Genomic DNA, 11,761 nt, shown 5'->3' with positions numbered 1-11,761 from the left:
TCCCACCCCCAATCCCTCCTCTGCCACCGCTTGACCTCTCATCCTCACACTTTCTCTATCCCCATCACCCCTCCGTCCCCCCATATTCCCTTCCTTCCTCTTGCCCAAATCCCCCATTCCTCCCCCACACCCCCGCGTAACCCCTCCCTCCCTGCACATCCCTTCCCTTTCCCCTACACCATCCCTCCCGTCCCCCGCACCCACATTTTCCACGCACATCCCTCCCACCCTTTCCTGGGCCAGGAGTCGGAGCCCGTCCCGTAGAAGCTGAGACGAACGGAGCCTCCAAGAGCCACCCCACCCACCCCTCTGGACCTGGGAGGGATCGCAGGCCCTGCCCGCGCCCGTATGCGGGTGGGCGGGGGGAGAGGGAGGGGCGTGGGGGCGGGGTCGGCTCTGGGACTGGGCCCCCGTGGCCCCCAAGCCAGCCCGGTCGCCTCCGGCGTTCCGCAGCCGCAGCCTGGTCGCCGGGCCTGCCATGTCCTGGGCCGTGGTCTTCGGGCTTCTGGCCGCGCTGCTACTGCTGCTGCTGCTGACCCGCCGGCGCACGCGGTGAGTGCCCTGCCCGGCCTACCCCCGGCTCCCCCCACCCCCGCCCGCCAGCGCCGCCCCCGGCCAGACAAAGGGTCGTCTCCGCTCAGGCCCGCGCCCCGGCTGCAACGAGGGGGTCGCCGAGCCAGCGGCAGGCCCACGTCGGAGCCCCCGCTCCAGTCCCCCGGGCAGGAGGGGATCCTCTTCCCACCGTCCCCTACACCCCCCGGGCGAGCCTGGAGGTGGGAGTCCAAGTGTCCGGCCGAAGGGGCTTCCGCGCCCCTCCCCCGCCCCGGCGAGGGGGCCAGGCCCAGAGAGCTTAAAGAGGGCTCAGAGTTGGGGAGACGCGCGCGGGAAGGTGCAGGGACAGGAGCCCCAGAGGGCTGCTCATCCACCGCACACACTCGCTCGGCCGGGGCGCGAGAAGCCCGGGCCTGGCTCAGAGAGCGGTGCCTGGGACCTGCAAGGGGGTTGCAGGTGAGAACCGAGAGTCACGGGTGCAGAGTGGGTGCGTGGACATGCTCGGTGTGACCCCCGGTGGAAGAAGCCCCGTCCCGCTCTTCAGCCTCTGTCTGGATCGTGCACCAACTCGGTGTCGCCCCCCAGGCTTGCTCTCACCCCCATTACACAGACGGCAGAGTTGAGGCTGGGGAAGGCAGAGGCCCTGAACGATGCCCTCTTACCGGCCTTGGAACCACCTTCCACAGGATTCCCCGATCCGGATGCAGGGGCTGAGTAGGCTCGGTATTTCCCTCTGCCAGAGAAACTCAGGCCCACAAAGGGGTCTCCCTTCTGCTGAGGTCTACTCGGGCAGAGTAGAACCAGAACCAAACGCCTCAGCTTCCTAGTCCCCAAGGTTCTCCTGCTCCATTGAGAATCTGCGATTTAGGAGAAAAGTAAAACTCACCTATCTCAAATCAAGGAGATGGCAGTATAGATCTTTTTCTTTTTATAAAATATTTAAAAAATTAATTTGAATTGCACAAGGAATACATTCGACTTAAGCATTTATCCCATTGTAAATAAGACTGAAGCCCTTCTAACCACTCTTCCGACAATTCAGGACCTCTACTGTTGATTAATTTGAGAGGAACCTCCCAGATCTTTTAAAAAGATTTTTTATTTTAGACTGGTTTTATATTTACGGAAAAGTTGTACAAAGAGTTCCCAAATACCCCTCACGGTTTCTGCTATTGTTAACCTCTTACATCATCATGGTACAGTCATTAAAACTAAAAAAACCAACACTGGTCTGTTACGATTAACCAAACTCCAGACTTTATTTGAATTTCATCAGTTTTTCCGTTAACGTCTTCTTTCTGTGCTAGGATCTCATCCAGGGTACTGCCTTTGGTTGTCATATCTCCTCAGCCTCCCAGCTGTTTTAAAAATTATTCTCATACGCATAGACATTAGCTCGTAGATAACACAGGGCAGTGGAAGTGTGGTGTGTGTGTGTTTAAATCAGAGTGTCTGAAAATTCTAGAAATTTTCTGGAAACCTTTTATTTTTAAACAATGTGTTAGTTGAATTTCCACACAGTGAGTTCACGATATTTTTCTTCAACCTCTGGACACCTTTCCAGGTGAAACTTAACACCATACATTCAATCATTTGCCTGGAAAAATGAAAACGAAAAAGGCTACAGATAAGTTTCCTTATAGAGAAATAAATTATTTTTCCTAAGTTGTCAGGCTTTTTGGAAACTCTGTACAGAATTGTTTTCAGACTGTACCTTTGCTGTTTTCACTCCAGATTTTCGTTTTGACATCCGTCCATGTTGCTATGTGGAGATCTAATTCATTCTTTCGATTTTTTGTGTAGTATTCCATAGTATGAATAGGTGCAGGTTTCTTTTTTCCCTTTTATTCCTGTCCCTATTGAGGGACTCAAGTTGTTTCCAGTGTTTTTGCTATTTCAGACAATGTGCTGGGCTCATCCTGTGGGGCCTCCTAGTCTGTGCTTTTCTCTGGGGCAGATGAGGGCAGCCACAGAATACATGGATTCTGGGAGGCTGGGTACCTGGGTGCTTAGCATATGGAAACTCCCAGCCTCCAGGAATAAGAACAAGTTGAGTAACTGCTCTCTGCCTCAGTTTCCCAATCTTTATGCTGTTTTTCTTTTTGGCCACACCATACGGCACGCAGGATCTTAGTTCCCCAACCAGGGATCAAACCTGCGCCCCCTGCAGTGGAAGCGCAGTCTTAACCACTGGACCACCAGGGAAGTCCAGTTTCCCAGTCTTTAAAATGGGAATGATGATGGAATTGCCTGGCAGTCTAGTGTTTAGGATTCCGTGCTTCCACTGCAGGGGGCACAGGTTCGATCCCTGGTCAGGGAACTAAGATCCCACAGGCCGCACGGCACTGCCAAAAAAACCCCAACAAAACAAAACAGGGAATGATGACGATAATAGTAGGTGAGGGTGGAATTGCTGGATTAGAAGGAATGCCAAACATTATTTTAGCTAATTCTTACTATCAATCCAGAGAGCTAATTTGTCTTTGAGGGTGAGTTGTTGATTTTTATACCTGTGGGCAGCTTAGCAGTTTCACCAGGTGGGGTACTGGGGAGAAGTGTGGGAATGGGGGTCACTGACAGTTGTGCGGGTGGTAGTGTGGACCCTGGGGGGGCAGAGTTGCGTGGACCCTTGGGAGACCCCACAGGGGCCGGAATTTAGGCCCCCAATCTCATTTTCTCCTAACTTGGAGATGGGGGCACTCTTGTTACCCCCATTTTACAGAGGAGGAAGGGAAGGCAGCGATCAGCCGTGTGGGCAGCAGCTGGGGATGAGAGGGTCACGCCCTGCATCCCTGCCTCAGAACAGTGAGAGTGTCCATGAGGGAGGCTAGAGACCGCAGACCCCAAAATAGAGCCTCCTTCGCCCCTGCTGGCCTCTGGCTGAGTCACCCTGGAATGTGACCTGGGCCTCAGTTGGATTCAGGGCCCGGGGGCTGAAGGAGCCTCTGGCACATCAGGAATCAGCTTCCTGCCTTTGTCCGCAGCTCCTTGGAACTTTTCAGGGGAAAGATGAGTGCTGCCAGAAATAACACCAGGCTCGCTGGGAAGCTCTGGTGGCAGCCAGAGTGAAAGGCAGGGGAAGGAAGCCCCACCCACACCCCAAAGATGTTTTAGGGGAAGGTCTCAGGCCCTGCGCTTGGGAAGGTCGCTGGAACCTCTCTGTGTCTCAGTTTCCTCACCTGCAAAGTGGCTGTGCAGATGTCCACTTGGGGTGACTTGGGGCCAGGGTAGCATCAAGAGTGTGGGCTCTGCAGCCAGGCCTGCCTGGGTTAGAAACCCAGACCCTCCACGGTGGGCCCTCGGGCAAGTGGCTCAGCCCCTTCTGTGCCTCAGTTTCATCTGCTGTAAAATGGGCTTGATAGAAATACAATGCTTCCTTCCTCAAAGGATAACACAGTCAGGGCTCATCAAGTATCCGCCATCATTACCAAGCAAGGAAACCTTTGCACCTGGCATATAGCCGTTGCTCAAGAAATGGCACCCGGGAGTCATATTGGTCCTGCTTCTCAGACCCACCCCAGCTGCTCCCCGGTTGCCAGGTGCCAAGCACTGTTCTATAGCCCCTTTCATCTTCATCACAGCCCAGTGTAGTCTGTAATGTCATCACTCCTCTTTTACAGGTGAGGAAACAGGTGTGGGGAAGCAAAGTCACACGGCCGGCAAGAAGCACGGCTGGGATTTGAAGCCAGGAAGTGTGGTGCTAAAGTCAGGCTCATAACAACCATCCTGCCCTCCTGCCTCTTGTGCAAAAATCGCCGCTGCTGTGTCCTGTCTCTGGGCTTAGACCTGGACTGGAAGAGGGCTGGTGCACACTGGGCTCCTCCAGCCCTGTGCTGTGCCAGCCTTTAAACGGAGCCTTCAGAAGAAGCTGGCTCACAGAGAGGCGAGGGGAAAGGAAGGGTCCTGGCACGTCCCCAGCACCCCCTTAGAATCCCCGAGCTGCACCTTTGCGAGTCTCCTCAATGATGGGCTCAGAGGCAGGGTGGGAGTGGGGCGAGAGGAGGAAGTGGGTGGGGGGAGGCACTTCCTAATGCCCTCAACCCTCACCTCTGGTTCTGCTTCCATATTTCCCAAACTCTGGCCCTCAAATCTAGCCAGTCTCTCTGTCCACCACCTGTTCCCCGCTTTGGGTTATGTTGGGGGACAGTCAGACTGAGGAGGCAGGAGGCCATGGTGGAAGAACGTAGACAGGGAGGGGAAGAAGGATGAAGGGAAGGTGGTCCCCCCTGGACTTCTGGGGATGGCACAAAAACCCCCAACCTGGAAGTGGACGAGTCGGATGCTAGGCCTGGCTCCTGGAGGATCACAGCCTCCACTCCCACCGTAATTGCTTTAGTCTCCTGACACATCTCCCTCCCACCTCTCGCTCTTGCAACCTTTATTTATTTTTTTGGCCGCGCTGCGCAGCCTGCGGCATCTTAGTTCCCTGACCAAGGATTGAACCTGTGCCTCCTGCAGTGGAAGCGTGGAGTCCTAACCACTGGACCGCCAAGGAATTCCCTCTTGCAACCTTTTAAAAGCACAATCACATCACTTCCTAAATCCTACTTCCTAAATCACATCACTTCCTAAATCACATCACTTCCTAAATCCTACCCTCCAGAGGGTTCCCACCACACTTGTAATAAAAGTCAGACTCTGTCCTGCCACTGGCCTTCTTGGTCCCCAGATCATTTCCAGTCTTTCACCCCCACATCCTCCACTCCCGCCACAGCGGCTCCTGCTGTCTTGAGAACATCACCAAGTGCACTCTTGCCCCAGGGCCTTTGCACTTGCTGTTCCCTCTGCCTGTAAGGTTCTTCTCCCCACTCTTCCTTCCAGTCTCTGCTCACATGGCACCTCCTTGGAAAGGCCCTCCCTGACCACCTTCTCTAAACTAGCGCCTCCCCACTATCTCGTATCACCCTTCTTTCTTTTTTCTTTAATGAGATGTATTTCCCATACTATAAAACTCACCCTTTTAAAATATACAATTCAGTGGTTTTTAGTATAGCCACAGGGCTGTGCACCCATCACCACTATCTAACTCTGGAATACATCCATCACTCTAAAAAAGAAACCTGGTATCCGTGAGCGGTCACTCTCCATTCCACCCTCCCCTCAGACTCTGGAAACCACGAATCTACTTCCTGTCCCCATTGATTTGCCTTCTCTGGACATTCATAGAAATAGAATCATACCCTATGTGGCCTTTTGTGTCTGGCTTCTTTTACTCAGCATGATGGTTTTGAGGTGCTTCCAAGTTGTAGCGTGAATCAGTACTTCACTCCTTTTCATGACTGAATAATGTTCCACCGTATGAATGCACCACATTGTGTTTATACATTCATCTGTCGGTGGACATTTGGGTTGGTTCCACTTTGGGGCTATTATGATTAATGACACTGTGAACAATAGTGTATAAGTTTATGTATGAACTTATGTTTTCAGTTCTTTGGGGTATATCGCTGGGTCACATAGTCACTCTTTTAATCTTTCAAGAAACTGCGAGACTTTCCAAAGCAGCTGCACCGTTATACGTTCCCACCAGAAATACATGAGGGTTCCCATTTCTCCACAGTCTTCCCAGCACTTATTTCCTTTTTTTTTTTTTTTTAACACTATGGCCATCTTAGTGGATTTGAAATGGTACTGCTTGTCGTTTTGATTTTCATTTCCCCAATGACTAATGATGTTGAGAATCTTTTGATGTGCTTACTGGCCATTTGTATATCTTCCTTGGAGAGCTGTCCATTCAGATTCTTTTGTGCATTGTTAAATTGGGTTATTTGTCTTTTCATTGTCACGTTTTATCTCCTTTATTTTCTTCATCACACTTCTCGCTCTCTGAAATGATATTGCTTCTTTGTTTTTGTCTGTCTCCGCTTATTAGTATGTAAGCCCTGTGAGGTCAGGGCCCTCCACCTCATCTTCCCTGTTCACTCCTGTATCTCCAGCACCCAGGACGATGCCTGCTTCATAGTTAATATTTGGTGAAGGTGTGAATGTAGCCCCTCCCTCAGAGGGTGGTTGGGGAGGATGAGATGAGACATTCATATATCAAATGCTTGGCCGAGGGCAGGGCCCAGTGCAAGTGCAATGTCAGTTTGAGTATATTAGTTATCTCTTGCTGTGTAACAAATTACCATATAGTTGGGAGCTTGAAGCAACACCCATTTATTAGCTCACACTTCAGTAGATCAGAAGTCCAGTACAGTGTGTCTGTGTTCTCTGTCCAGAGTCTTACAAGGCAGAAATTAAGGTGTTGGCCAGGCTGCCTTCCTATCAGGAACCTCCAGGGAAGAATCTGGCTGAATTCAGCTCCTTGCGGCTGTGGGACTGAGGTCCCCATTTCCTTGCTTGCTGTCAGCCAAGGTCCACTCATAGCCCCTAGAGGCCCCATGCATTCCTTGCCATGTGGCCCCTTCCATCTTCAAAGCCAGCAGCAAAGAATCTCCCTTATGCCAAATCTCAGTCTCTTTTGCCAGGAAGATCCCTGCCCCTTGTAAGCCCTGTCCTTACCTGATTAGGTCAGATCCACTAAGAAGAATCATCCTTTCTCAGAGTCAACTGTACCATCTCCCTCACTCAGTTGTAGGTCATTGTAGTCATATTAGAATTCCATCCACCGTAGTGAGGTGTAGATATGTTATTATATCCTCAGAGAGTCCCTCTGCTCTCACAGATGAGATTTTGACCTTGAATATCACACACAACCTTCCTACCCCCTGGCTGAGCTACCTGTACCCCTGCGGCATCCCCACAGGCCATGGGCATGGCGTCTGGCCTCCTGAGATACCTCAGATTCTGAGCTGGAGAGGGGCAGTCAGGGGTCAGCGACAGGGTAGTTCTTCTACCACCTCCTGCTATCCAGCCATGCTCTCCAGCCTTACCCTTTCTCGGTGGGCATGAGAGGAAGTGTGAGATGACCAGGACCCTGGTCCATGCTGGCTCATACAGAGAACTCTGTATCCTAACACTACTGGGTTCTGGAAGGTTCTCCTACCTGCAGAGAGGTGACCACCTTAACTGGACCCCCCAGTATGTACGAACATCAACTGGTACCCCAGCTTCTGCTCTCAGCCCTCTGTGGTCTATTCCCTGCTCAGCAGCCAAAAGCCCCTTGTAAAAACCAAAGCCAAACCCTGTCCCTCCTCTGCTTCAAACTCCGATGGCTCCCCTCTCACTCAGAGCAAAAGCTGAAGTCCTCAGAGCTGCCTACAAGGCCCTGCATGGTCTGGCCCCTGTTACTGCTCCGGCCTCACCTTCTACTGTACACGTCTTGTTCCCACATCCAGCCACCCTGGCCTCCTCACTGTCCTTTGCACACACCAGGCATGATCCAGCTTAGGGGCCTCTGCACTTGTTCCCTCTGCTTGGAAGCTCTTCTTTTAGATATCCATGTGGCTCCCTCCCTCACCGCCTTCAGGTCTTTGGTCAAATGTCTCCTCAGGGAAGCCTTCCTCTCCACTGAAAATCTCACGCCATGCCCCACACTCTTTATCCTCTTCCCTGGTTTATCAAATGGTGATAAGTGCTGTGGCTTCTGCAGGCGACCTGGAGAGCCCCCCTTGGACCTGGGAAGTATCCCCTGGTTGGGCTATGCTTTGGAGTTTGGAAAGGATGCCGCCAGCTTCCTCACTAGGATGAAGGAGAAGCATGGTGATATCTTTACTGTAAGTGCCTCTTTTGCCTCTTGGGAGGGAAGGGGATGAGCAGCTGGGCCTATTAAACCTGGTGTTTACTGATTTCTTCAATACCCATCCATACACTAACCATCCAGTGGTCCAGCCAACTTTCTATATGCCTATCCAACTGTACATCCAACGTTTATCTAACATTCATCCCTTCATTATCCCTCTAGCGTCTTCCCAGCATGCAGCTATGCAGTCATTTAATATTATCCAATCCTTGTGTGTTCATCTAACCGACCTCTATCCATTCATTCAACTTCCATCTGTCCCACATCCACCCATCCATCTAACATCTGTCCTTCTGCCTATCTGCCCAATATCTAAGCAGCCTTCTTCCGTCTTAATATCCATCCAATATTCATTCATGTATTCCATTTCCATCAACCTCCATCTATCCACTCATTCGTCCATCTTTCTAAATATCTACCCAAAATCTGTCTCTCCATCCACTTGTCCATCATCTGTTCCTCTACCTGTCTACCCAATTTATCCAGCATTCTTCCACTCATGGACGTAGCAGCCGTCCAACTTTCAACCATATATTCAGTTTCCACCAACTTCCATTCTTCTGCTTATCTGCCCATGTTTCCATCCATCTGCCACCACCACCCAGCATTTGATTATCTAGCCTTTCAATATCCAATGTCTGTCCACTCTATATACATCTATTTATATCTCTCTCCATCCACCCACCTTCCACGTCTCCTTCTAACTTGGAGGTTAGAAGTGAATCCAACATTCACCCTCAGTCTGTTTACCCAGTATCCACTTAGCATCCTGCCATCCATGTACCCAACATTCATTCATACATTTAGTTTGCAAGCACCCTCTAGCTGCCCATCCATCCATCTTTCCATCCAACATACATTCAATGATCTATCCTTCCATTTATCCACCCATCTAACCATCCATCCAACAGCATTTTTCTTGGATATTGGCTTGTATTTTATAAGAGGGTTTGATGACCATGACTCACAGACCACATTTTGAAAACAAGGCTAAGGCAGTGGGTAGTTGGAGTTGTGTGACCCCCTCCACACGCATTTGAGGGAAAATGCCCTCACCCTTGTTGACTGCAGGATTATAGCTCTCCAGTGCTGTCTCCTTCCTGTCCTGAGCAGCATGTTACATACAGAGCTCAGCCTCCCAAAGAAGGTTTTGCTTTCACATCCACTAGCATTTATCCAACAACATCCATCCATCCTTCCTTCCTTTCTTCCATCCATTTATCCACTCATCCATCCATCCACCCACCCATACCTATAATATATCCATTTATCCACCGACATCCTCCCATCCATCCATCTGTACATTCATCCATCCATCCCATCCATCCATCCATCCACCTACGATGCACACACATCCATCTGCTGCTTCTGTGGGCAGACTCTCTCCTGGCTGCTGGAGATATGACATTAACCAAGATAACCATGGAAGATGCTTAAAAGTGAGGTGGTTAAGAGCATAACCTTTGGTTCAGAAAAAGTGCCGAATTCCTTTCCCAGCTCTGCCACTTCTCAGGTGTGTGGTCTTGGGCACGTTATACGCCTTATCACATTTCAGCTATAAATGGGTGAATGATGGTCCCTGCCTCACAGGGTGGTTGTGAGAGGTAGATGAGGGGACATTGTCTGTTAAGTAGCTGGTGGGGCCACTGCCCGTCACGGGGTAAGTCGACCTCAGAGAACTGCTGTTGTTCATAGTCGGACTCCTCACTGCATCCCTGCCAACTTCCCAGGTGCTGGTGGGGGGCAGGTATGTCACTGTCCTCCTGGACCCACACTCCTATGACATGGTGGTGTGGGAGCCTCGCACCAGGCTGGACTTCCACGCCTACGCCGCCTTCCTCATGGAGAGGATTTTCGACGTGCAGCTTCCGCATTACAGCCCCAGTGAAGAAAAGTCCAAGATGAAACCGTGAGTGGCTGCAGATGGTACCCATGGGTGGGCCAGGGTGGGCAATCGGCCTCTACCCGCATAGTTCAAGTCCTGTGTGAGCTGAGCTTGTTTCCACAACAGGTGTCCAGTAAAGACATTTCGTTTTGTGAAAACAAACAAAAACAAAACAAGAAACAACCCTAGAGAATTGGGCTGAAGAAGAACTCTTTACTTCCCAAGAGGCAGCTCTGATTTTTAGTAGAAGGAGACCAGGGTTGGGGTCAGCTAGACCTAGATTCAAATCCCAGCTTTCCCACTGCCTAACTTTGTGACTTTGGGCAAACCACACCCCCGCACCGAGCCTCTGTTTCCACATCTGTCAAATAAAGGGAGGTGGTGGGGTGATTAATGTTTTTGAGTCCATACTCTGTGCCAGGCATCATGAGTCTTCACAGCAATGCTGGAGGGTAACTTACAGCCCTATTTTATAGATGAGAACACGGGGCTCAGAGAAGAGAAGTGACTTGCCCAAGGTCACGCAGCTAGGAAGTGGTGCAGGTCCTGAAACATAAGTAATACTTACAAAAGGACCTGTGAGGGCATTTACCCTGTATTCGTTCATACACTGGTCACCATCCTAGATGCAGGAGCACAGAATGACGCCAACCTCCCTCTGAAGACACCTGCCAAATGCCAGGTGTTTGATAGGCACGTGTTCATATCTGTGCAACAGCTTCAAAGGTAGGTATTTTTATCCATATTTTACAGATGAGAAAACAGAGGTTCAGAGAAGTGAAGTGACTTACCCAAGGTCTACTGCTAGTAAGCGTCAGAGCTGGGATTTGAACCCAGGTCTGCAGACTCCACAGCCCATTCTCCTCCCACCGAGATACTGAGGAAGTAAGACTCTGCATCCTTCCCTAAAGAGTGCACACGGTCTGATGGGCATCTTTAGTGATCTCTCTCCAGGAAGACTCACCTCCTGGAGTCAAGAAAAGCATCTAGAAGGTCGGGTTTTGCAGGACTGCTAAAGCTGAGGAAAGGCCAGCCTCATGAGGTGAACATGGATGAGAGACAATGCTCAGTCTGACCTTGGCTTTGTGGGACAGCTGCTAGGAGTATTCCTGAGCCTGAGTGTCCTGGGTCCTGCTATTCTAGGGGTTCCATTAGCAACAAGAGTCCACAGTTCACTGCATCCTACCCCCCCTAACCAGGGAGGATCCCAGTTTCCTCCAGTGTCTACCCTCGAGAGTTTCTGGGCATTTCTCAAAAGCTGGCATGAGGTCTTCTGGGCATGGCTGCCACATCTATTGGGGGCTACTGTCTCTGTCAAGGACTAGTGCTTGGAGTGGAGTCAAGGGAACAGCTGGAGCAGGGTTGATCACTGTGTCAGCTCCCATGTATTAAGCACTTACAATGTGCCAAGCGCTATGTTAAGCCCTTCACACACATTATCTCACATGGGTCGAATCTATTGTTTTTCCAACAGTGAAACATCCCAAAGCATTTATTACCTGGAAGTTCACGGAACCCCTCTGGATGCTTTCCCGTCTTGAATTATCCAAGAACCCAGGGGCTTATTCAGTCTAAAGGAGTCCATCCTATGTCCAAACAGCAGGTGGCGACAGAGAGCTAGAGCACCGGTTGGGCACACTAGC

The 11,761-nt window shown here is 50.7% G+C and overlaps 1 protein-coding gene across 2 annotated transcripts in view; it reads left to right on the top strand.

The window, feature by feature from the left end:
• The first annotated feature begins 408 nt into the window (after positions 1-408).
• Positions 409-11,761, top strand: part of PTGIS (prostaglandin I2 synthase) — a 43,183-nt gene continuing 31,830 nt past the window's right edge. Inside the window, exons 1-3 of one of the 2 annotated variants that reach the window (XM_022597436.3) lie at positions 409-552; positions 8,084-8,207; positions 9,964-10,142. In XM_022597436.3, the coding sequence (XP_022453144.1) occupies positions 479-552; positions 8,084-8,207; positions 9,964-10,142 (377 nt within the window). In that variant the 5' untranslated portion in view covers positions 409-478. The other variant, XM_089897043.1, reaches the window with a different exon arrangement.

The sequence above is a fragment of the Delphinapterus leucas genome, chromosome 15 (genome assembly GCF_059928025.1).
Source record: "Delphinapterus leucas isolate spDelLeu-1000000601 "Yukka" chromosome 15, BTC_Dleu_Yukka2, whole genome shotgun sequence".
In the NCBI taxonomy this organism is placed as follows: Eukaryota; Metazoa; Chordata; class Mammalia; order Artiodactyla; family Monodontidae; genus Delphinapterus; species Delphinapterus leucas.
Note: the sequence above shows the minus strand (reverse complement) of the source record. Positions and strands in the feature narration are given on the sequence as shown.